At 40.1% G+C, this 27010-nt stretch overlaps 1 protein-coding gene across 7 annotated transcripts in view; it reads right to left on the bottom strand.

Annotated features, from left to right (window-relative positions):
• NOL11 (nucleolar protein 11) overlaps nucleotides 1-26589 on the bottom strand; it is a 43910-nt gene extending 17321 nt beyond the window's left edge. For 5 of the 7 annotated variants that reach the window (XR_010318311.1, XR_010318312.1, XR_010318313.1 and 2 more), the window contains exons 1-8: nucleotides 26401-26587; nucleotides 24956-25069; nucleotides 24007-24063; nucleotides 21308-21456; nucleotides 7909-7966; nucleotides 7484-7628; nucleotides 5447-5635; nucleotides 3123-3199 (exon numbers count right to left, since the gene is read on the bottom strand). Coding sequence is in view for 2 of the 7 variants with exons in the window: in XM_064270883.1 (XP_064126953.1) it covers nucleotides 3123-3199; nucleotides 5447-5635; nucleotides 7484-7628; nucleotides 7909-7966; nucleotides 21308-21456; nucleotides 24007-24063; nucleotides 24956-25069; nucleotides 26401-26541 (930 nt within the window). In the remaining 5 variants the exon portion in view is untranslated. Of the gene's footprint in view, nucleotides 1-3122; nucleotides 3200-5446; nucleotides 5636-7483; nucleotides 7629-7908; nucleotides 7967-21307; nucleotides 21457-24006; nucleotides 24064-24955; nucleotides 25070-26400 lie in introns of all 7 variants that reach the window. The other 2 variants (XR_010318315.1, XM_064270884.1) reach the window with 2 other exon arrangements.
• Nucleotides 26590-27010: the final 421 nt, after the last annotated feature.

The raw sequence follows: 27010 nt of genomic DNA, 5'->3' as shown, positions 1-27010 counted from the left end.
TATGTGTGTTGTTGACAATTTCATTTTTCCACATACTTTTTTGTGCTGAGACGTTTTTCTTAGTAAATTGTGAGATCCTCATTTTCATAGTGTTTGACTTTATGTTAGTTGAGTCGTTATGTTTTTCTTGGCTTTTATCTTGAGTTATAGAGTTGTTATACCTTTTTGTGGTTATCTTATTATTTACCCCTATTTTTCTAAGTAAAAACCTAACTTGTATTGTTCTATATCACTTTTTATCACTCTCTATATGGCAGTTCAATGCCTCCTGTATTTAGTCCCTCTTTATGATTATTGTGATCTTTTACCTATTGACTTCCATGATTCCGTTACGTGCATTTTTTTTTTTAATTTATCTTAATTTGTTTGTTGTTGTGATTTCCCTATTTGAGTTGATATCAGGACGTTCTGTTTTGTGTCCTTGTGTTGTGCTGATATCTGATATTATTGGTTTTCTGACCAAACAATATCCTTTAGGATTTCTTGTAGCTTTGGTTTGGTTTTTGCAAATTCTCTAAACTTGTGTTTATCTGTAAATATCTTAATTTCGCCTTCATATTTCAGAGAGTGTTTTGCTGGATATAGGATCCTTGGCTGGCAGTTTTTCTCCTTCAGTGTTCTGTATATGTCGTCCCATTCCCTTCTTGCCTGCATGGTTTCTGCTGAGTAGTCTGAACTTATTGATTCTCCCTTGAAGGAAACCTTTCTTTTCTCCCTGGCTGCTTTTAAAATTTTCTGTTTATCTTTGGTTTTGGCGAGTTTGATGATAATATGTCTTGGTGTTTTTCTTTTTGGATCAATCTTAAATGGGGTTCGATGAGCATCTTGGATAGATATCCTTTCGTCTTTCATGATGTCAGGGAAGTTTTCTGTCAGGAGTTCTTCAACTATTTTCTCTGTGTTTTCTGTCCTCCCTCCCTGTTCTGGGACTCCAATCACCCGCAGGTTATCCTTCTTGATAGAGTCCCACATGATTCTTAGGGTTTCTTCATTTTTTTTAATTCTTTTATCTGATTTTTTTTCAGCTATGTTGGTGTTGATTCCCTGGTCCTCCAGATGTCCCAGTCTGCATTCTAATTGCTCGAGTCTGCTCCTCTGACTTCCGATTGCATTGTCTAATTCTGTAATTTTATTGTTAATCTTTTGGATTTCTACATGCTGCCTCTCTATGGATTCTTGCAACTTACTAATTTTTCCACTATGTTCTTGAATAATCTTTTTGAGTTCTTCAACAGTTTTATCAGTGTGTTCCTTGGCTTTTTCTGCTGTTTGCCTTATTTCATGTGTGATGTCTTGAAGCATTCTGTAAATTAGTTTTTTATATTCTGTATCTGATAATTCCAGGATTGTATCTTCATTTGGGAAAGATTTTGATGCTTTTGTTTGGGGGGTTGGAGAAGCTGTCATGGTCTGCTTCTTTAAGTGGTTTGATATGGATTGTTGTCTCCGAGCCATCACTGGGAAACTAGTTTTTCCAGAAAATCCGCTAAAAAAAAAATGCAGTCAGATCCCTATCAGAGTTCTCCCTCTGGCTTAGGCTATTCAGATGTTAATGAAGCCGCCTGGGGAGGGTGGGGGAGGAAACAGAGAGATAGGAGAGTAGCAGCTCAGAATACAGCCAGAGTTGCTTGGAATGACTATTATATCTGAGATTCCCGCAGGGCGCGTCGCCTATGTGTGCTGGCTGTGTGGAGATTGCCCTCGGGGGGCCTGGGCCGCTGGAGTCACAGTCAGATCCTCCGCTTCCAGCCCCACGCCCAGGGTCAAGGCTCCCCTGCTGGGACGGTGCACTCTCGACTCCAAAATCAGTCGCTGCCTCACGGGGACTTCTCGTCCCACCAGCCGCGTCGCCGTGCCGCCCCCGCAAACCGGATAGGCCCCCTCCTGGGGTTAGTTCAGGTAAGTGGAGCAGCTCTCCGTGCTTGTGCCGTGACCGAGTGTCCCGGCTGGGACACTGCTCTCCCCGCTCCAAGACCAGTCACTGCCTCCCGGGGACTTCTCCTACCGGCTGCGTCCCACGCCGCCGGAGCGAACCAGCTGGGCCCCCTCCCGGCGTTAGTTCAGGGGGGTGGAGCAGCTCTCCGTGTTTATGCTGTACCTGCGTCCAGTCCAAATCCCGGCGGGACGGTTCCCCGGCTGGGACGCTGCTCTCCCCGCTCCAAGACCAGTCACTGCCTCCCAGGGACTTCTCCCAGCAGCTGCGTCGCCACGCCGCCCGCGCGAACCGGCTGGGCCCCCTCCCGGTGTTAGTTCAGGGGGGTGGAGCAGCTCTCTGTGCTTGTGCCGTACGTGACTGGTACGCTGGCTCCAGGCTCTGAAAACAATCGCTGCTTCCCCGTATTAGTTCTTCTCCATCTCTAAATCTGTGTTTGTTGTTCAGGGTTCGTAGATTGTTATGTATGTGATCGATTCACTTGTTTTTCCGTGTCTTTGTTGCAAGAGGGATCCGAGGTAGCGTCTGCCTAGTCTGCCATCTTGGCCCCGCCTCTCAAATTTTAATTCTTTAAGTATTTCTATGTAATTCCATGGAACGTTTTAAGATATCACCTAAAAAACTGATTTATTAAGGTAAAGTAATAGCCTTGGGGTATAGTTCAAAAAAAAAAAAAAGATCAAACCAAACCCAAACCTACTGCCTTTGAGTTGATTCCAACTTATAACAACCCTGTAGGACAGAGTAGAACTGCCCCATAGGGTTTCCAAGGCCATAAATTTTACGGAAGCAGACTGCCACATCTTTCTCCCGAGGAGCCGCTGGTGGGTTTGAACCGCTGACCTTTTGGATAGTGGCCGAGCACTTTAACCACTATGCCAGCAGGGCTCCTGATCAAGCCAGAAAGCACCTAAAAAAAAAAAAAAAAAAAAAAAAGTTGTTCTATTAACTAGCTAATTGTTCCTTGATTTAAAACTTGTTATAATTTAGTCTTCTAAAGTGAAAAAACACAAGGTAACTATTAAAACAATAGCCAAATTAAAAATAATCTTACAGGAAAGAAAAAAAGTCTTATATTAACCAATAGCTGCCAAAAATATTTAGCTCCAAAGAGATCTCTCTCTCACAACATATTTATCAGGCACAAAAATACTTATATGTGAAAAGTTTCCCAACTATAAAAACTTACTTGACCGCTGGTCCCTTGCAGTAACTCTTTGGAAGCCTGCAACGTTTGAAATTTGATATTCCATATGGAGAGGCAGTCTATAAAATAAGATACACAAATTCAGAAGCCCCAAGTATAAATATATGATGCTTTGGAAAAATCAAAGTAAAATACACAAGTCTTGCTTTATTAAGAATAAAAATTAGTGACTGCCACAGAAGTTCAAAGAAGCGAGAGCTCACTGCAGGCTGAAATAATCTGAAGTTTTAGAGAAGGTAAGCTCTGAGAAGAGGCCTCAAATAATGGATGACTGACATCCGATGATAGGAAAGTGATTAAATACATTGAGGGACATTCATTCAATGAAATACTATGCAGCTGCTAAAACCAGCAAACAAACAAGGAAGATAAAAAATAATACACTGATAAGGAACCTCCAAGATATTTTAAGTGAAAAATAAGGTGCTCAACAGTTTGTATGGTCCGCTACCACCTCTGAAAAGAGGGGCATATATATTAGTATTTGTACAAAAAAACTCTAGAAAAGTACAAGACAAACTGTAACAGTGGTTCCCTGGTTTTCCGGGGAGAGAGGGGTAGAGAGGGATCAAGGAAGAGGAAGGATGGGGCTGAGAGAGGAGAATCATAGTAAAGCAAAGTGGTTAAGAGCCAGGATTTTGGAGCCAAGCCGTCTGGGTTTGAATCCTAGCTCTGCCACTGAATGGCTATGTTAGCTTTGTGATAATTAACCTATCTTGGCCTCAGGTTTCTTATCTTTAAATATTATCTTCCTCATAGGGTTGGTGAAAGGATTAATACATATAAAGCGCTTAAATTAGGGCCTAGAACATGGTAACTGCTATATATTAGCTACCATCATTTACCATAACTTTTAATGCTTTTTGAACAATGCAAATATAATATCTATTCAAAAAATTACAAAAATAAATTTAAATAAAAAAAAATAATGGTAAACAACACGCAGGACTTAGCGTAGGGTTTATAGCATAATGGAGTCGATCTGTTTGACTTAGTTACGTAACTTTCCTACACCTCAGTTTCCTGATACACAAAACAGGGATAATAATTACATTCTGCCACTGGGTTGAGTGGAGAATTAAACATTACAAGTAATGAGATAATAAAAGTAAAATGTGTGACATGTGATAGTTACGCTGTAACTATCGGTTAATGGGCTTGGCTGCTAACCAAAAGATTGTGGTGGTTCGAGTCCATTAGGTATCTTGCAAAAAAGTCCTGGTGATCTAATTCCAAAAAATCAGCCACTGAAAACTTTATGCAGCACAGTTTACTCTGACACACATGAGGTCATCATGAGTCCAGGTTGAACCGACAGCGGCTGATGTAACTAGTTAAAAAAAAAAAAAAAAAATCCCATTGCCGACTCATAGCAACCCTATAGTACAGAGTAAAACTGCCCCACAGGGTTTCCAAGGAGTGCCTGGTGGATTTGAACTGCCAACCTTTTGGTTAGCAGTCGAACTCTTAACCACTATACCCCCAGGGTTTCCCATTTAACTGGATCCCATCCCCATTGCCGTGAAGTCGATTCTGACTCACAGCGACCCTATAGCACGGAGTAGAACTGCCCCCATAGAGTTTCCAAGGAGCACCGGGTGGATTCAAACTGCCAGCCTTCTGGTTAGCAGCCATAGCGCTTAACCACCGTGCCATCAGGGTGTTTATCTTTAAATTAGTACCTTTAAATTATACGCAGGAGAAACATAAGAACAAAGTACAGGTGAGGATGGGAATAGCAAGCTTGTAGTCAAAAGGGAGCCTGGCCTGAATGAAACAGAGGGTTCTTGCTCAGAAATTAGGGGAAGAGGTTGGGAAAGGTAGATGGGGTCTAGACTACGGAGGGACCTGAATCCTAAACAATAGATTAAGTTGTATGTGCAGGCTGGGAGTTCCACTGGCAATGAGCAACTGTGTTCTTTATGATATACTAGAAGTCATGTCGGTTTGTAGGCGGTGATGAACATCCCGCTTAGAAGTCACAAAGAAGGAAACTAGCAATTCTGGCACCTCAAGCTGTCTAAGTCCAGTGGATTTACACGCTGTGAAATGTCACCAAGCTATGAATTCAGTCCTTTCCTGCAAGCCTAGCCAACATTTCAAATGACTATGGACTGGCACAGGTATTAAAAAAATGTTTTAGAAACATTAATCGCTGCAAAATAAAATTAAAGACCTATTCAAGTATAGTGATAAAGAGAATGAATTAGGGTGACAATAAAGAAATGAAAAAGAAAGGGAAGACTAAAAGGTACACTTTAAAGCAAAAATCCAGAGGACTTCTTAATTGTTTGGATTTCAGTCACCCTTAGGAGCTGATGGTGAAGTTTCCAGGACCGCTACGTGATCTCGATCCAGGACGCTGAGTGCAACACCATTTGGAGCATTACCAGACACAACTGCCTTGAGCAACAGTGACCTAACTACCACCTGATTTTTTTCTGGATCACTTGGATGTGTTGGTATCAGGGTTTCATATATGCATCCATCAGAGCCTGTTGGAAACAAGCATTTGCTGTTAGGTTATTATATTATATAATAATATATTATATTATAGGTTAAATGCACTAGGTGGTTTATAAAATTTTACCAAATTGATAAAAGATTTAACCACAAAAAAAAACAAATGTAACCTCATACTAACATATTCTCTATGGGAAATTACATTTGCCTTAAAGAATATTCAACAAACTTAAAATTGAGGGAGGAGTATCATTAATTAAAATCTCAGTAAGGAGATTTTAATAATAGCCAAGAAATAAAAACACTAAATACCTATACTGAGAGGGAACTGCTAGGAATACAGGAAATTAGTCACTAAAAAGGAAACATACCTCAGAAATTAATTAGCATTCTATACATTACAGGTCTTGTTACTCTATCACCCTTGTCTTAGTTATCTAGTGCTGCTGGAACAGAAATACCACAAGTACGTGGCTTTAACAAACAGAAATTAATTTTATCACAGTTTACGAGGCTAGAAGTCTGAATTCGGGATGCTAACTTTAGGGGAAGGCTTTCTCTCTGTTGGCTCTGGAAGAAAGTTATTTTATCTTTTGAACTTCTGCTCCTAGGTGATCTTCATATGGCTTGGCATCTCTCTTCCCCCATCTCTGCTTGCTTCTCTTTTATCTCTTGTAAGAGAATGACTCAAAACAAACCCTACACTAATCCTGCCTCATTACCATAACAGAAAACTCATTCCCAAAAGGGGTTACAACCACAGGCACAGAGGTTAGGATTTGCAACACATTTTTGGAGGACAAAATTCAATCCATAATAACCATGAAGATCATATGAAATTGCTGGGTTTTTTTTGTAGGTCGATTAAATTTTGACAGTTTCATGTGGTTCCGTGTTACATGAAGATTACATGACCCTTTGGTTCAGACTCCGGTACTTCAATGCCCATTACACTAAAACATAACTAGCAAACTTCCATTTAGTAATAAATGTGTCCTACTGGTTAAACTTAAAGAAAGCCAGTCCTTCTTAAGCAAAGGCAGAAGTGTATTCCAATGACCTTACAGGTATAAGTGATGGGACTCTTTTTAACAGCCACTGTAAACATCTCAACATTTAAAAACTTCACAAAGAATTTCAACTGTAATAATGTGGAAATGTTTCCTAAACCTTGCTCTTGTTTTTTTCCCCCATTAACCTTCTCAAAGCAACTTCAGAAGAAGCCATTTTATTTAATTCTCAAAGCAACTTCAAAAGAAGCCATGCAGGGTGAAGGGAAAAGGTACGACAAAAAGGCCTTTTTTTTTTGCCCAAGAGGCTTAAGACTGGGGTTTGGACAATTACATAGAGCTCTGAGGCAATAAAAGATTTCCAAAATGCCAGCTGGCATAGGCCAAGGCTGTTTATTAACCCTCTTTGCCCATCCATCTCAGTCACCGCTCATAGAAAGGCATGTCAAATCTTAAGGCTGGAAAGAGGAACGGGGGGTCATTTAATGCCAATCTCAGATATATGATGTCCCACTAATTATGCCAACAAAAAGCCTGGCCTTTATCATGCTGAAGACCAAAGATCAATTTCTTTTTTACTGGTGTTATATTTTTTTATCGTTCATGGTAAATTTTAAGGACATAAAAAAATAGTAACGTTTCAAAACTGTGTTCCAGCTTAAGAGCTTCAACAGCCCCCAAACATAGCACCACCTGCTAAGACGCACAGACCTAACATGTCTGCAAACATGGCAAGGTACAAAAAGTGAAGGATACTTGTTTATAAGAAAGCATGAAAAGTGTCTCCACAGAAAACTGCAAAAACCTAAGACTTTAACTGAAAAGTATGCACGACCCTAATCTCTAAAATTTTAAAAGAAAAAATCTTACTTAATGACATCAACAAGATAAACTTCCGATCTACAGATGCCGTAAAACTCTGTATGACAGGTTTTTCTTCTCGTCCAGGTAAGAGTGTGTATCTGCTTAGGATACGTGAGTTACACATTTGTACATAAGCAAAATAATTTCCGTGCTGCAAAAAAATAAAAGGTTGTTTTGTTTTAAATATTTTCATTTCAACAAACTGTATTTAAATACGTTGAAAGCATTCTAATTACTTCAATGACTACTTAAAACTCTCTTCTCCAATTAAGAGTTATATGGATATTTAATTTAGGCACTGAAATAATTATACTTAATAGACTTTATTGTGTTTTTTTTTAAAAAAAAGTACTTTAAAAAACCTTCTGAGAGAAATACTACAGTCTAACTTTAGTTTTAAAAATAATGTAGGAACGGAAACTACCACTTACTTTTTCAGTAATAAAAATTAAAACAGGATGCTTAAATACCATGAAAATCTTTGTCCACCTAAAAATAACAAAAAGAAAAATTACAAAATGCAAACTTACCAGTTGAAAAAACATTAATCAAAGTTTAAGAGAATACCTTTTATTAAATATTTTTTAGAGCTGGAGAGACATCAGGAAACACCTAGTCCAGTGTTTCTCAAAATATATTCCACAGGGAATTAGTCAACTGCATCTCTGGATTAAACGCAGGCTGCTGAGCTTCCCAGAGCCTTGAAGATGACAATGTGTGTTGTAAAGTTCCAAGAGGGGAGTGACAGTATGTAGTGCTTCCCAAACTTACTCATCGCCTGCCCTTTGTTTACAGTCACTTTTGGGGCTGGTGTTGGGAGGGGAACATTAAGCTCTCCTCTGCCTTCTTCACCTGACGAGGGAATTGAGGCACAGGGAGGTTACACGGCCCACAGCGGAGGCTGCACAGACAGTTTGTGGCTAAGCAGCAACTGGAACGCAGACCTTCTACCTATGTCTTCTTTTTCTGAAGATTCCCCCAAACACATTAGATGCACTCATCAGGTCAGTCTAAGCTATAATTGGCCATCACCTACACCATTCACTCACCAAATACAAGTCTTCCCTCTGACTTTCAGAAATGTAGTTTGCAACAGGTGGACTTAGAGAGGCAGTAAGTTAACCAGACAGAAAATGTGATGAAATAGTGAGAATTAGAGAGATGTGAAATCATGAAATCTTCCTTCTATCATTTGGGTGAGTCATTCTTCACAGTTTTATTCCAGAATTTGGGAAAGCAGATGTCTCAAGACACTATCATGACTTCCCTATAAACAAGCTTCATTTTTCTTTAGGGGAAAAGGTTGTGAGCATGGCAGTCAGAGTAACATGACAGAAACATAGACTTGGGTCTTTTGGGATTGCCTACTTCATCTTCAAATAGGTCTTACCACCCAGTTATCTGGCATTAGAACAGGACTCCTATGACCTTTACGGCTTCCTCAATCATCTATCACATCTATCACCCCTGAGGCTTTTTTTTTTTAAATAATTTTTATTGTGCTTTAAGTGAAAGTTTACAAATCAAGTCAGTCTCTCACACAAAAACTTAAATACACCTTGCTACATACTCCCAATTACTCTCTCCCTAATGAGACAGACTGCTCCCTCCCTCCACTCTGTTTTCGTGTCTGTTTCGTTTCGTCAGCTTTTAACCCCCTCCACCCTCTCATCTCTCCTCCAAGTAGGAGATGCCAACATAGTCTCAAGTGTCCACCTGATCCAAGAAGCTCACTCCTCACCAGCATCCCTCTCCAACCCCTTGTCCAGTCCAAGCCCTGTCTCAAGAGTTGGCTTCGGGAACGGTTCCTGTCTTGGGCTAACAGAAGGTCTGGCGGCCATGACCACCGGGGTCCTTCTGGTCTCAGTCAGACCATTAAGTCTGGTCTTTTTATGAGAATTTGGGGTCTGCATCCCACTGCTCTCCTGCTCCCTCAGGGGTTCTCTGTTGTGTTCCCTGTCAGGGTAGTCATCCGCTGTAGCTGGGCACCATCTAGTTCTTCTGGTCTCAGGATGTAGTCTCTGGTTCATGTGGCCCTTTCTGTCTCTTGGGCTCGTAATTACCTTGTGTCCTTGGTGTCCATTCTCCCTTGATCCAGGTGGGTTGAGGCCAAGTGATGCATCTTAGATGGCTGCTTGCTAGCGTTTAAGGTCGCAGATGCCACTCTTCAAAGTGGGATGTAGAATGTTTTCTTAATAGATTTTATTATGCCAATTGACTTACATGTCCCCTGAAACCATGGTCCCCAAACCCCCGCCCCTGCTACGCTGGCCTTCAAAGCATTCAGTTTATTCAAGAAACTTCTTTGCTTTTGGTTTAGTCCAGTTGTGCTGACCTCCCTTGTACTGTGTGTTGTCCTTCCCTTCACCTAAAGTAGTTCTTATCTACTATCTAATTGGTGAATACTCTCTCCCACCCTCCCTCCCTCCCCCCTCTCATAACCACAAGAGAAACCCCTAAGGCTTTTGGGGGATGTTATTTTGACCAATAGGGAAACCCTGGTGGCATACTTGTTAAGTGCTACAGATGCTAACCAAAAAGTCAGCAGTTCAAGTCCAGCAGGCTCTCCTTGGAAACCCTATGGGACAGTTCTCCTCTGTCCTACAGGGTTGCTATGAGTCAGAATCGACTCTATGGCAATAGGTTTTTTGTTTTATATATTTACACACACGCATACATATTTAAAAAAAGCATACATACATATATATGTCTTATGTATGTATACGTAATACATACATGTATATACACATACCCACATGGAGCCCTGGTGGCACAGTGGTTAAGAGCTCAGCTGCTAACCAAAAGGTCGAATCCACCAGCTGCTCCTTGGAAACTCTATGGAGCAGTTCTACTTTGTCCTACAGGGTCACTGCAAGTCCGAATACATATATATATTTTTAATTGTGTTTTTGGTGAAGTTGACACAGTCTAGGTTCCCATTTGACAATTTCCACACAAATCGTTCACTAACATTAGTTACGTTTATCACAATTTATCCACATTCTCTTTTATTGTGTTTATATCCATCCATGGAAACCCTGGTAGCATAGTGGTTAAGCGGTACAGCTGCTAACCAAAAGGTTGACAGTTTGAGTCCACCAGGTGCTCCTTGGAAATTCTACAGGGCAGTTCTACTCTGTCCTATTCCTATAGGGTCGCTGTGAGTCCGAACTGACTCGATGGCAACGGGTTTGGCATTTTTTTTTTTTTTTTTTGTACACCCATCCATATGTGCTCAAATACTCATTTGTACTTTGGTTTTGCTGTGCTTGCTACATCCACATTCACTGATGCTTTTCCCATCACCAAAAATAACTCGTCTGCACAGTCTAAAGCATACTTCCCCCTTTCCCCTCTCCTCTCCCTGGTTACCACCAATGAACACTGGTCTCTCTATATTTATCTGTTGTTGTCTTCTTACAAATGAGGGATCATACAATATTTATCCTTATATGCTTGACTTATTTCATTTAGCATTATGTCCGCCAGATCCATCCATGTTATGTTTTGCAGACTCATCATTGTTCTTTACGGTGGTGTAGTATTCCATTGTATGTATGTATCACAATTGGCTTATCTGCTCATCTGCTGACGGCCACTTCCGTTGTTTCCATTTTTTTTGTTATTGCGAATAAAGCTGCAATGAACACAGGTGTGCATATTATCTGTTCATGTCGGTACTTTTAGGTCTCCAGGGTATATCCCTAGGAGCAGGATTGCTGGACCATACTGTTTTCCACAGTGGTTGCACCATTTTACAGTCCCACCAGCTATGGATAAGGGTTCCAGTCTTTCCACATTCTCATCAACATTTGCTAACTGTTTTTTAAAATCAGTACTTTGTTTTCACCATATTAGTCAGGGTGAGATGGTATCTTATTTCACTTTTGATTTGCACCTCTCTGATGCCGAGTGGTTGTGAGCATCTCTTCACGTGTTCGCCAATTGCTTGGATGTCTTCTTTGGTGAAGGTTCTGTCATTTGTTTTGCCCATTTTATAACTGGATTGTCTTTTTGTTGTTGAAGGTTTCTATAAATTTTGGAGATTAGACCCTTACCTGATATGTCATATCCAAAGTTTTTTCCCCAGTCTGTAGTCTTTTGATAATATCATTTGATGAGCATTAAGTTTTTAATTTCTATGAGATCCCATTTATGTCTTCTATTCATGCATTTGTTGTAATGTTTCCTAACCTATTTTTACATAAGATTAGGTCCCACAGTTTTCTCCCAATAATTTTATGGTTTTAGGTTTAACGTTTAGGTTTTTGATCCATTTTGAGTTAGTTTTTGTGTATGGTATGAGGTATGGGTCCTATTTCAATTTTCTGCAGGTGGATATAGTTTTGTCTGTATGATTTATTAAATAGACTGTCTCTGCCCCACTGAATGGACGTTGATTCTTTGTTGAAAATCAGTTGTCCATATGTTTGAGTTTAGTTCTTGGTTCTCAATTCTATTCCACTGGTCTATGTGTCTATTGTTGAACCAATACCAGGCTTTATTTTTTTCTTTTCTTTTAAATTTTACTTATTTTGTTGTTGTTGCTGAGAATATACACAGCAAAGCATGGAGCAATTCAACAGTTTCTAGAAGTAAAATTTAGTGGAATTCATCACATTCCTCAAGTCGTTTGACTATTCTCACCCTCCCTTTCTGGGTTGTTCCTTCCTCATTAACATAAACTCACTGCCCCCTAAGGATCTCATCCAATCTTTCAAGTTGATGTTGTCAATTTGGTACCATATAGACAGTTCTTAAAAGAGCATAATGCTCACGTCGGACTTTTTTTTTTACTAGTTAAGCTAAACTACTGTTTGGTTTTAAGAAGACTTCAGGGGATATTTTTGGTTCAAGGTTCAAAGATGATCTCAGGGTAATAGTTTCAGGGGTTCATTCACCCTTCATAGCTCCAGAAAGTCCATGAGAATTCGAAATTATGTTCTACGTTTTTCCCTTTTTAATTGGGATTCTTCTATGGAGCCTTTGATCAAAATGTTCAGTAATGGTAGCCGGACAACATCCAGTTCTTCTGATCTCATGGCAAAGAAGGCAGCTGTTCATAGAGGCAATTAGCCATACATTCCACACCCTCCCCTCCTATTCCTGACTCGCCTTTCTCTGTTGCTCCAGGTGAATAGAGACAAATTGTTGCGCCTTGGATGGCCGCTTGTAAGCTTTTAAGATCCCAGGCACTACACAACAAATTAGGAGATAGAACAGAAGCACTAAATACATTACTAGGCCATTTGACTGGGATGTCCCATGAAACCATGACCCTAAACATCCAAACCAAGGAACTAAATCCCACGAGGTATTTGGCTGCACATAAGCAGCCTCAGCAGCTCCTTTTTTTTTTTGGTCATTGAATATGTATCACAAAACTTTGGCCAATTCAACTTTTTACAGGTGTACAGTAATGGACTGTGCAACCTTACCCTTAATCAATGAGATTTTTCCATCACCATTAGCCCCTTTCTTCCCCTCCCTCCTATCCCTGGTAACCTCTTGTCATGGATTGAACTGTATCCCCAAAGATATCTGTCAACTTGGCTAGGCCATGATTCACAGTATTATGTGATTGTTCACCATCTGGTCATCTGATATGATTTTCTTATGTGTTGTAAATCCTACCTCTATGATGTTAATGAGGTGGAATTAGCGGCAGTTATGTTAATGGGGCAAGACTCATCTACAAGATTAGGTTGTGTCTTAAGCCAATCTCTTTAAAAATATGAGAGAAGTGAGCACAGAGACATGGGGGACCTCGTACCACCAGGAAAGCAGGACTGGGAGCAGAGAGCATCCTTTGGACCCAGGGTTCCTGTGCAGAGAAACTCCTAGACCAAGAGAAGACTGATGACAAGGGCCTTTCTCCAGAGCCAACAGAAAGAGAGAAAGCCTTTTCCTGGAACTGATGCCCTTCTAGCCTACTAGACTGTGCAAGAATAAATTTCTCTTTGTTAAAGTCATCCGCTTGTGGTATTTCTGCTATAGCAGCCGTAGATAATTAAGAAGCTGCTAATAAACTTTAGTCTCTATACATTTGCCTTTTCTTGTCTTTTTATATAAGTGAGGTCATACAATATTTGTTCTTTTGTGATTAACTTATTTCACTCAGCATAATGTCTTCAAGTTTCATCCATACTGTAGCAGGTATCAAAACTTCCTTTCTCCTACTGGCTGATTAGTATTCCATTGTATGTATGTACCATGTGTTGTTTCTCCATTCATCTGCTGATGGGGATTTAGGTTGTTTCCACCCTTTGGCTATTGTGAATAGTGCTGCAATGAACATTGGTGTACAAGTCTCTTTTTGAGTCTCTGCTTTCAAGTCTTTTGTGTATACACCTAGACGTGGAATTGCTGGGTCATAAGGTAGTTCTATTTTTAGTTTTCTGAGGAACTACCACACGGTTTTCAGCAACGGCTGTACCATTTTGCATTCCCACCAGCAATGGATAAGAGTTCCAATTTCCCCACATCCTCGCCAACATTTGTTATTTTCTATTTTTTATCTTAAACATCCTAGTGGGAGTGTAATAGTATCTTCCTGTGGTTCTGATTGGCATCTCTCTGATGGCTAATGACGCTGAGCATCTTGTTATGTGTTTGGTGGTCATCTGAATGCTCTCTTTGGTGAAATGTCTATTCCAGTCCTTTGCCCATTTTATGACTGGGTTATCTTTTTGTTGTTAAGCTGTTGAAGTTTTATATATATATTTTGGTTACTAGATTCTTGTCAGGTATATGGTTTCTGAAGATATTCTCCCAGTTGGTAGCTTGTTTTTTCACTTTTGGTAAAGTCTTTTGATGAACAACTTTGTAATTTTTATGAGGTCCATTTATTTTGTATTTTGGTGTCTATGTTTTGTTATTACGTAATCCACTGGTGAAAGCTAGGCCTGACAGCGTTGTCCCTGGTCGTTCTTCCAAGAATTTTATGGTTTTAGTTTCCAAGTTTAGGTCCTTAATCCATTCTGAATTTATGTGTATGGTGTGAGACAAGGACCCTGTTTCATTTTTCTGCATACAGAAATCCAATTTATTGAAGATATGCATTTATTGAAGAAACTCCTTTTTTCCCCATCAAATGGACTTAGCACCCTTGTCAAAAAATCAGTTGACCATAGATGTATGGGTTTATTTCTGGACTCTCAACTCTTTTTCATTGGTCTGTGACTATTTTTATACCTGTACCAGGCTGTTTGATTACTGTAGCTGTATAGCATGTTTTAAAATCACAGACTGTGAGTCCTCCTACTTGGCTCTTCTCTTTCAGCATTTTTTTCCAGCAGTTCGAATCCACCAGCTGCTTTTTGGAAACTCTACGGTGCAGTTCTACTTTGTTTTATAGGGTCACTATGAGTCAGAACTGACTCGATGGCACCTATCTATTTATGTGGAGGATTACACTGATTGACTTTCTGATGTTAAACCACCCTTATAATCCTGGTATGAATCTCACTTGATCATGGTGTATGATTTTTTTTTGTATATTGAAGTTTGTTGGACAGTTTTGCATGTGTTCATAAGGGATATCGATCTGTAATTTTCTTTTTTGTGATGTCTTTGCCTGGTTTAGGTATCAGGGTTATGCTGGCTTCATAGAAAAGTTCAGTTGTGTTCCTTTCTCTTCTACGTTTCTGAGGAGGTTGAGAATTGGTGTCAATTCTCTGAATTTTGGGTAGAATTCTCCAGTGTAGCCACCTGGTCCTTTTTTTTTGTTTTTTTTTTTTTGTAGTTTTTTCGTGACATCTTCAATCTCTTCTTTTGTGATGTCTCCATTTAAACTTTCTACCTCTGTTTGTGTTAAGTCGGTAGGTAGTATGTTTCTAGGAATTTGTCCATTTCATGTAGGTTTTCAAATGTGCTGGAGTATAAATTTTCGTCTGTGTTGGATCAGTTGCAATGTTGCTAATTTCATTTCTCAATTTGGTTATTTGCCTCTTCTGTTTTTTTTCTTTTGTCAGTCTAGCCAGTGGTTTGTCTAGTTTATTGATCCTTTCAAATGACCAACTTCTGGTTTTATTAATTCTTTCAATTGTTTTTCTACTTTCAATTTCGTTTATTTCTGCCCTGCTCTTAATTTATTTCTGGTAGCTTTTGGCTTTTTTTGCTCTTCCTTTTCTATTTGTTCAAGTTGTTTGTTTAGGTTAATGATTTTGGATCCTTCTTCTTTAATGTAGGTATTTATTACTATAAATTTCCTTCTGAGTACTGCTTTTGCTGTGTCCAAAAGGTTTTGATATGTTTTCATTTGATTATAGAAATTTTTAAATTTCGCTTTTGATTTCTTCTATGACCCAACAGATTTTTAGTAATGTATTACTTAGTTTTCATGTATTTATTTTTTTCCCCTTATTTATCCTGTTGTTGATTTCTAGCTTCATACCACTACGGTAAGAGGAGATGCTCTGCATGATTTCAATCTTTTCAAATTTGTTGAGACTTGTTTTGTCACCTACCATATGGTTTATTCTGGAAAATAATCCACGTGCGGTAGAGAAGAATGTGTATTATTCTGAAGCTAGAAGGAGTGTTCTAAATATGTCTGTTAGATCCAATTTGCTTATGGTTTTATTTAAGTTCTCGATGTTCTTAGTGATTTTCTTTTTAAAATGTTCTATCACTGAAAGTGGTGCTTTGAGTCCTCTACTATTATTGTGGAATACTCTATTTCTCCTTTCATACTGGGCAGTATTTGTTTCATGTATTTTGGTGCATTGCTGTTAGATGCATGTTATGGATTGAATTATGTCCCCCAAAATGTATGTCAACTTGGCTAGGCTATGATTCCCAGTATTGTGTGACTATCCACCATTTTGTCATCTGATATAATTTTCCTATGTGTTGTAAATCCTGCCTTTATGATGTTAATGAGGCAGGATTAGAGGCAGTTATGTTAATGAAGCCGGACTCAATCTATAAGATTAGATTGTCTTAAGTCAATTTCTTTTGAGATGTAAAAGACAGAAACGAGTACAGAGACATTGAGACCTGTACCACCAAGAAAGAAGCTCCAGGAGTGCAGCATATCCTCCGGACCAGAGGCCCCTGTACTGAGGAGCTCCTAGGCCAGCGGAAGATTGATGACAGGGACCTTCCTCCAGAGCCAACAGAATGAAAAGGCCTTACTTGGAAGCTGGCACACTGAATTTGGACTTCTAGCCCCCCAGACTGTGAGAGAATAAACTTGTTTGTTAAAACCATCCACTACTGGTATTTCTGTTATAGTGGCATTAGATAATTAAGACAGTGCATATGTATTTATACTTATGTCTTCTTGCTGAATTGACCCTTTTACTATTATGTAATGACCTTCTTCATCTCCTGTAACAGATTTTGATTTAAAGTCTATCTTATCTGTTATCGGTATAGTCACTCTGCTCTTTTTGTTTATTGTTGCATTGAATATTTTTCTCCATCCTTCTGTTCTTAGTCTGCTTGTGTCCTTATGTATAAGGTATGTTTCTTGAAGAAAGCAAAAGGATGATCACGTTTTTTTATCCATCCTGCCACTCTCTGCTTTTTGCCTGGGGTGTTTAACCCATTTACGTTTAAGGTTATCACTGAAGACAAAATGTCTACATCATTCATTTTGTTATTTTTTGAGTGTTTTTATCTTCCTTGTTTTACTATTCTGATATTTCTGTTTGGATGCTTTCCCAGGAGAAGACTTTAAGTTCTTTCTTTTCTTCTGAATGTTTCTTCTTGGCCATTTCTTAGTGGTTACCACATATGCTGCATTACAACATTTACAATTACTACAACATTTAACATATGAGCAACAGTTAACATACAACCTTAACATAATAAACCTATTTCTGATAAATTCCTCCCTCACTTCTGTTAGGTGTCTCCACTAACATCATTATACAACCTATATTTGATAAGTTTGTATTTCTGTCTTAATGCTCTTGACTTTCCATCTGGAGTACTCTCTTGAGTAATACTTGCAAACCTGGTCTGGTGGTGGCAAATTCCCACAGTTGCTGCTTGCTTGTGAATGTCTCGATTTCCCCTTTGTTTCTGAACAACAACTTTGCTGGATAAAGAATTCTTCGTTGGCAATTGTTTTGGTTCAGCATTTTATACATGTCATTCCATTGTCTTCCGGCCTCTAGAGTTTCTGGGGAGAAACTGCTGATTCTCATGAAAGACCTCGCTATGTTAAATTGCATTTTTCTCTTGCTGCTTTCAGAATTCTCTCCTTGCTTTTGGTTTTCAAGAATTTTTTAGGATTATGGTGCCGTTATCTTTTTGTGGCTCTTTTGATGCGGATTTGTGTAGTTTCCCGTATTTGAAGGCTTGGTTTTCTGCTCAGGTCTGGGAAATTCTGATTATCTCTTAGAAAACTGAATTTGTGCCTTTATTGTTGCCATGGTGCTCTGGGTTGAGGAGTTCTGGATGCTTTATCTCTGGATTTCAATATATGTTCAAAGGAGCGGGGTTTTAGGTGGTTACAAATGCTGATGTAGGTGGTGGGGATCGACTTTTCTGTGACTACAGTGAGGGGTTCTCTTTATCCCTCATCAGTGCTCCTGCACAGCACACAAGGTATCCTGCTACGGGTGGGGACTGCCTCCTGTGCGCCAGCCAGTCTGCAGTACTCCCCTCATGCCGCTGCCCTTGCCAATCCTCCTGGTTCTAGTGCCTGTCCGTTTTGGTCCTCTGTGAGACACAAGAGCACTCTCACACAGTACCATGTTCCCCCTTCACCCACTCCCAGCTGAGCAGGCCGCAAACTCTCACGGTCAATTTGTGCCGCCTTAAAAAAAAAAATCCATTTCATTTCACTAATGCCTAGGATATCAATCTTAATGTGTTCCATTTAATTACTGACAACTCCAAATTTTTCCAGATTCATACTTCATACATTCCACGTTCAGATTATTAATGGATGTCTGCAGCTGTTTCTTCTCATTTTGAGTCATGTCACATCAGCACATGAAGGTTCCAAAAGCTTGACTCTACCCACGTCATTAAGGTTGACTCCCTAGTAGTGCAGTGGTCAACAGCCTGGCTGATAACCAAAGGGTCAACAGTTTGAATCCATCACCTGCTCCTTGGAAAGCTATGGGGCAGTTCTACTCTGTCCTATAGGGTTGCTATGAGTCAGAACTGACTTGACAGTAATGAGTTTGGTTTTTGGTCTTCTACTTTGAGGAGGCAGCTCTTCCCCAGTCATATTTTGAGTGCCTTCCAACCTGAGGAGCTCATCTTCCAGCACTGTATTAGACAATGGTTCATTGCTATTCATAAGGTTTTTACCGGCCATTATTTTTTCAGAAGTAGACTGCTAGGTTCTTTATCCTAGTCTATCTTAGTCTGGAAGCTCCACTGAAATCTGTCCACCAAGGGTGATCCTGCTGATATTTGAAATACCGGTGGCAAAGCTTCCAGTATTTCAGCAACACTCAAGCCACCACAGTACAACAAACTGACAGACTACTATCCTGGGAATGACAGATTGAAGAGGAATGGTACTTCAAAATCTATCTTGAAGTACAATGCTGTCAGTGATAGGATAATATCCATACACCTACAAGGAAGACCAGTTAGTACGACTATTATTAAATTTATGCACCAACCACTAATGCCAAAGATGATGAAATTGAAGATTTTTACCAACTTCTGAAGTCTGAAATTGGTCAAACATACAACCAAGATGCACTGATAATTAATAGTAACTGGAATGTGAAAGTTGAAAACAATGAAGAAGGAACAGTAGTTGGAAAATATGGCCTTGGTGACAGAAACAATGCCAGATATTGCATGAGAGGATTTTGCAAGACCAACTGACTTATTCATTGCAAATACCTTTCAACAACAACATAACATTATACACATGGACCTCGGTGGATGAAAACACAGGCATCAAATCGACTATATCTGTGGAAAGAGAAGATGGAAAAGCTCAACGTTGTCAGTCAGAACAAGGCCGGGGCCGACTGTGGAACAGACCATCAGCTGCTCATATGCAAGTTCAAGCTGAAGCTGAAGAAAATTAAAACAAGGCTATGAGAACCCAAATACGACCTTGAGTATCCCACCTGAATTTGGAGACCATCTCAAGAATAGATTTGATGCACTGAACACTAATGACCAAAGACCAGATGAATTGTGGGGAGACATCAAGGATATCAACATGAAGAAAGCAAGAGATCATCAAAAAGACAGGAAAGAAAGATAAGACCAAAATGAATGTTAAAAGAGACTCTGAAACTTGCTGTTGAATGCAGAGTAGCTAAAGCAAACGGAAAAAAGATGAAATAAAAGAGCTGAACAGAAGATTTTACCTGTGTTTTACTGACTACGCAAAGGCATTTGACTGACTGGATCATAACAAATTATGGATAACATTGCAAAGAATGGCAATTGCAGAAAACTTAATTGTGCTCATGCATAACCTGTACATAGATCAAGAGGCTATCATTTGAACAGGGCAAGGGGACAATGAATGGTTTAAAATTGAGAAAAGTGTGCGTCAGGGTTGTCTGCTTGCACCATACTTACTCAATCTGTATTTTGAGCAAGCAACAAGAAGCTGGACTACATGAAGAAGAATGCTGCATCGGGATTGGAGGAAGACTTGTTAACAACCTGCAATATGCGGATGACACAACCTTGTTTGCTGAAAATGAAGAGGACTTGAAGCATTTACTGATGAAGATCAAAGACTACAGCCTTCAGTATGGATTTCACCTCAACATAAAGAAATAAAATCCTCACAACTGGATTCACGCCAAATGGAGAAAAGACTGATGTCAAGGATTTCATTTTACTTGGATCCATAATCAACGCCCACGGAAGCAGCAGTAAGGAAAACTATACATTAAAAATCCTGCATTGGGCAAATCTGCTGCAAAAGACCTCTTTAATGTGTTAAAAAGCAAAGACGTCACCTCACTATGGTGCGCCTGACCCAGGCCACGGTATTTGCAATCATTTCATATGCATGCGAAAGCTGGGCAATGAATAAGGAAGACGGGGGAGGAATCGATGCCTTTGAATTGTGGAGTTAACGAAGAATACTGAATACATCATGGACTTCCAGAAGAATGAACAAGTCTGTCTTAGAAGAAATATAGCCAGAGTGCTCCTTGGAAGCAAGGATGGCAAGACTTCACCTCGTGTACTTTGGATGGAGGGATGAGTCCCTGGAGAAGGACATCATGCTTAATAAAGTACAGGGTCAGCAAAAAAGAGGAAGACCTTTGACAAGATGGGGCTGATACAGTGGCTGCAACAATGGACACAAACGTAACAAGGATTGTGAAGATGGCGCAGGATTGGGCACTATCTCATTCTTTTGTACATGGGGTCCCTATGAGTCAGAACTGACTTGACAGCACCAAACAACAAAATCCAGCTGGTGCTTCCTCAGACTAGCTCCTTCTCTGTGTTCCCTGCTTAGGGTGTTACCAGCTCCATTCCAAAATGGCTGTGATGAGTGAGTGCTCCTGAGGTTAGTCGGAAGGATCTCTTAACTTCTATGCTGACCCTGTTCTTCCTCTTCCCCGCTTCTAGGCTCACCCCGATTCTTCAATTCCTCAGCTGCTGCCTGGAGGTCTGAGATCTCAGTCTGCCTTTTTCAACTCATTTTCAGCTGGTTAGTTGGTGGCGGAATAAATGGGAGCACTCACTCACTTCTCCATCTTGCTCCCTAGGCAAATGTCTTGTAAGTGGTTTTCAGTTACATTAGTTTTGACAAATTTTTAACCAAAATATCTATGAACAAGGCAAAGAATGTTATAAATAAGATGCAAAAGATACATAGTGAATTTTCATTTTGGTAGAAATTCCCTTGCAGGTATTGGAACTTACTTAATCATTTCTTCATCAGAGATGACGGTTTCAATTTTCTGCTGGGGTTCTGCAAGCAAGGCCTCCAAACCACGAACAGCACCTTTCTTGAATAGCACTAGTGGTTCTGTCCCTTGTATTGAATGTATCCTATATACCTCAGCTGCCAACTGTAAGAACATAACCATATTTTAATTTTTATTCTTAAACAATTATCACCTAATAGAATAAGAACATTTATTGAAGATTTACTTTTTAAGGGACTGATTTGTTTTCATTTTGTTTTATAATTGTATGTGGTTCCAAAGTCAAATCTACAAAACACATTTGCTCATCTAACTTCCGTTCCTATCTCCTCTACCCTGTCCCAGCCTTCTCCCAAAGGCAATCACTTTTATTTATTTTTGGTTTATCCTTCCATGTGTTTTTCTTCCAATAAGCAAATATTTACATGCATATTCGTATTCAAAGGTAGCATTCTATATAGTTTTCTGCAACTTTTTTTTTTCCACTTAACAGTATATGCTGGAGATCATGCCACAGTGATATACATATATATAAACCCAAAACCAAACCCAGTGCTGTCGAGTTGATTCTGACTCATAGCGACCCTATAGGACAGAGTAGAACTGCCCCCATAGAGTTTCCAAGGAGCACCTGGCGGATCTGAACTGCCGTCCCTTTGGTTAGCAGCCGTAGCACTTAACCACTATGCCACTGGGGTTTCTCATATATATATACATGTATACATATACACATTTGGGTCCAGAACAATTCTTCTTCCAGAATTTACAAGCATTTTGTCAGGTTCTGCCACCAAACGAAAAAAAAAAAACCTGTTGCTATTGAGTTGATTCTGACTCATAGCAACCCTATACGACACAGTAGATCTGCATCACAGTTTCCAAAGAGTGCCTGGCAGATTCGAACTGTGGACCTTTTGGTTAGCAGCCATAGCACTTAACCACTACACCACCTGAACAATTCTTCTTCCAGAATTTGCAAGCATTAATCACTATTTTGTCAGGTTCTACTACCGGTCAACTAAAAAACAATGCAAACAACCATCGTCAGCAAAACAACAAAAACACCTAAAATTCTCAGCAGGTTTAGGGGTAGTAATACTTCAAACTCATTAACTCACTACACAACTTAAGTGGCTGACACATAGTACCACCACCACCACATGTCGTTTAGTCAATTTTGACCCATGTGTTTCAGAGTAGAACTGTGCTCCATAGGGTTTTCAATGACTGTGATCTTTTGGAATCAGACTGCCAGGACTTTCTTCCAGGGCAGCTCTGGGTGGATTCAAACCACCAACCTTTCAGTTAGTAGCTGAGCACTTAACTGTTTGTGCCACCAGGGACTCCTTGACACATAGGAGACACCTAATATAAAAGTTGCTAAGTGACTGAAACATAATTCCACTTTTGGTGCCATAGTGGTTAAGTGCTAGGACTGCTAACTGAAAGGCTGGCAGTTCTGATCCGCCAGACACTCACTGGAAACTCTACTGGGCAGTTCTATTCTGTCCTATAGGGTTGCTATGAGTCGGAATCGACTAGACGGTGGTGGGTTTGGTTTTTATACAAGTTACTACTATAAAAACAAAAACCCACTGCCATTGAGTCGATTCCAACTCATAGCAACCCTATAGGACAGAACAGAACTGCCCAGTAGAGTTTCCAAGGAGCGCCTGGCGGATTCGAACTGCTGACCTCTTATACAAGTTAGGCTATAATAAAACACTACCGCCAAGTTACTTAGACTCTCTGAGCCTCATTTTCCTTATTTGTCAAGAAAGGAATGTGGGAAGTACCTAAAAGTGCCTGAAGCATAACAGATTTTCAATAAACAGCTGCTCTTATTAGCTCATCTAATGTACTCATTTCGTGGACAGTTAAGTCCTAAAGTGGTAAAACTTCCTATCTACAGTATGAGTGACTGGAGGCAGGAGGTACAAATAAAGCTACTAGTGCCAAGTTCAAAGCAGTTGTGGTATTATACAAAGATAGATGTCTGCAAGTGCACAAAAAGACGTTAACACTTTATGTGGGGTCAAAAAAACTCCACAGTGTAAAATTCAGGATTGTGTTACTTGCAAGGGTAGAAGTTCAAGGGTCCAAGTGACAACTACAATACATCTGAATTAGCAGTATTGTGAGCTACTTCTTAAAGGGCCAATTGTATTTAGAATTTGGATTTTCAGAACTGGAAGGAACTTCCAAGATTAACCTAGTTTGAGATCCTCATTTTATAGAAAAGTTAATTAACACACTTTAGGTCATTAGTAGAAAGGGCACAGCTAGTCATGGATCTTTTTCAGAGCATATTAATCATTCTTAAAATGTATAATATGTGAATTTGCAGGGTCTGTTCTACCTGTTTTAAGGTAGGGCACAGTGATGTTCATTGGTTCATATAAGGGACTATCTTAAATATCTGAACTCATGGAAATAACTATAAATGCCTCATTCATGAATTACTTAAATCCTCAACCTCATGTAAATGATAAAGTCTGTATTTCCTAACATATTAACTCATGAAGTCAAACACGTTACCAAGATATATTGCAAGCTAACTAGAATGAAGAACCAGTTATAATCTTTATGGTTACTTTCCCAGAGTCTTTAAGATAAAATGACACCTACTACATTACAAATCATTCCATTTCCCCCATAAGTTAAGGAAATATGTTGGAAAATCCAAACACTTACTGTAGCTTTAAATACTTTATCCAAGTTTACATCTTCATTATTCCATATTCTCAAAACCTTAAATCAAAACATACTAGTTAAAAAATACCCCATTTGCCATTTAAATATCTAATAAACATGAACAGTTAATAAATCAACATTTGATGTATGTGTTATATATCCAAAATATCCCATTGTCCATTTGTTGTTGTTAGGTGCTGTCGAGTTGATTCTGACTCATAGTGACCCCATGTGACAAAACAGAAGTACCTGTAGGGTTTTTTTCTTTAGTTAAATTATTTCATTGTGTTTTCAGGGAAAGTGTACACAGTAAATTAGTTTCCAAATTAACAATTTCTACACAATTTGTTCAGTGACATTGGTTACATTTTTTCACAGTGTGTCAATGTTCTCGTTATTTCCATTCTGGTTGTTCTGTTTCCAGTAATCTAGTTTCCCTGCCTCCCTTGCCTTCTCGTCTTAGCTTTTGAGTAAATGTTGACTGTTTGGTCTTATACAAATGATTTTTCAAAGAAGCACAGTACTCATGGATGACCCATAGACTTTTTTAGGTTGTAATTTTTATGGAGCAGATTGCCAGGTCTTTCTCCCAAGGAGCTGCTGGGTGAGTTCAAACTGCCAGCCTTTCAGTTGGCAATTAGGCGCTCAGGCCTTGGATCACCAGAGCTCCTCATTCTCCATTTAAACATATAATAAACACAAACCAAAAAACCAAACCCAGTGCTGTCCAGTCGATTCTGACTCATAGCAACCCTACAGGACAGAGTAGAACTGCCCCATGGAGTTTCCAAGGAGCGCCTGGTGGATTTGAGCTGCCGACCCTTTGGTTAGCAGCTGTAGCACTTAACCACTATGCCACCAGAGTTTCCAAAATAAATACAAACAGCTAATAAATCAACATTTCATTTCTGTGTCATGTATCTTATTATATAAAGGTTTTAAAACTCACCTTGTCATCATGGACAACAATATACTCTCCAGTTTGAAAGTTGCACACAGCTGGACATGTTATAGTTTGACCTTGCTTCACTGACCAGCTCCCCAAAGGTTTCTGATCAGACACCTAACGAAATTTAAGATTAACATTTAATACTTAGACAGTCAAATTCTGACATTAAAAGCCGTTAAATTTACAATCAAAACAAAAGACACCATTAAGAAGTTGTCATTTAACAAATTTTCCAAAAAAAAAAAAAACTTAAAATGAAAATGTAACTAAGTTCTTAAAATGAAAAAATAAGTAACAAAACTTGGCTAATAAACCATAGTAAATTTTAAAACTGTTTCCACTTCGCCTTTGAAAACCAAATTGAACAGACAATTTGATCAGGGACATGGGAAATTTGGTAGAAATAGCTGGGATTGTGTCAATTTCAATTAGCTACTGTTTTCTTACCCAGGAATTGCAAAGCTGTAAATTCCCTTGACAGTCCAGGTAAAAGCTAACGGGATCATTTAATCAGACGAGTCAAAACAAGCAACAGTATAGGGAACTGTTGACAACTTTTCCCAGATCTTCAAAGTAGACAGGTAGGTTTTTAAAGAATCAGAAAAATGTGTTCAGTAGATCCCATAAAAATTATGCTGTCTACCCCCTTGCCGTCAAGCCGATTCCAACTCACAGCAACCCTATGGGACAGAGTAGAACTGCCCCATAGAGTTTCCAAGGAACACCTAGTAGACTTGAACTGCCGACCTTTTGGTTAGCAAAGGTAGTTGTTAACCACCGAGCCACCAGGCTTTTCGGAACGTTTTCTAGAGACCACTAAAAGCAAAATTGGTTAGAGGGCGCGCCGAGTCAGACCTTAGGCTGAAAAGGGGGCGGGGCGTATGGCTTTGCGGGAACTCAACTCCTGACTTAATAGCGTGAACCAAAGTTGCAAACCGACAGGGCACCTAAACTTCAATATTCCCCACCACGCTATCAATAAAGACAAAAAGCATTTTCTCCCCCAAAGAGAGGGGAGATGAGGTGTATAGACGCAGGCCTAATCCACTGTTTTCACCCTGCAAAACTAATGCACTGTTTTCACCCCGTCACTGTCATCCTCTACCGCCCAACCAATTTTCGCTCGACACTTCGGTGGGTAGCTGGGGTGACAGAATCCCCAGAAAGGAATCTTAGCAAGGCACTGGCTTCCTTTCCGAAGCGAAAGTACTGGCTTCACTTCCAAGTGTAGTCCACGTGCCCTCAGACGCTCTGCCCACAACCTGGAAACACGCCTCTAGATTCTAGGCCCCATTCAGCGTCCCGGAGAGGCCAAACAGGCCCTCTGCTAAGCCTGCTCCACAATCTCCTTCCGAAAAAGGAGACCCGAGAAACCTGAGCCTCCGGCTCCGCGCTCAGAAACGGGCGAGGTGGCAAAAGAGATGCTCCGACTCTACCGCCCTCACCTTATAGAGGATGACAGTCCTGCCACTGTCTGTCACCAGAAACTGGTCTGTTTTGTCGCTAGGTTCCACGCCTAGGAGTCCGTCAGGCCCGGCGCCCAGAGGGACCCCCGACAACGTGAATTCTTCTTCCAGGGCTGCCATCTTGGGGAAACCTACGCAGGGCCGAGCATCCTTCCCGGCAGGCCTCGCGCTTTGTCTCGCGATAACCAACGGGCCCAATAGGGTGGACACTTGCCAAATGAGAAACGGGCTCTCGTAGCCTGCGACCCCTGGCGGGTGGAGGGGGCGTGCGGAGGGGGCGTGCGGCTAGGCGAAAACGTCAGTGGGCGGGGTCTAGGGCCGGGGCTTGGGCTATGCACGTAGACTCCGCCTCCCCAGGCCACACCTTCCCGCGAGTCCCGCCTGTGTTCCCTTTTGCAGGGAGACGAAGTCTTTCCTGTAAGGCTCCGAATCTCCCGCGGCGCTTGGAATGTACAGACTTGGGAGAATGAAGCTTGAGTTTAGGAAGTGGCTGAATATAAACTACATTTTTTATTTTACGTTATTTTTTTAAGCTGTCTAGGAATTCCTATTACGGCCTCCTGGGACAGAGTGAAAAAAAAAAATCGTT

This window comes from Loxodonta africana, chromosome 18 (assembly GCF_030014295.1).
Source record: "Loxodonta africana isolate mLoxAfr1 chromosome 18, mLoxAfr1.hap2, whole genome shotgun sequence".
NCBI classification, from domain to species: Eukaryota; Metazoa; Chordata; class Mammalia; order Proboscidea; family Elephantidae; genus Loxodonta; species Loxodonta africana.
This window is presented reverse-complemented; position numbering and strand designations above follow the sequence as displayed.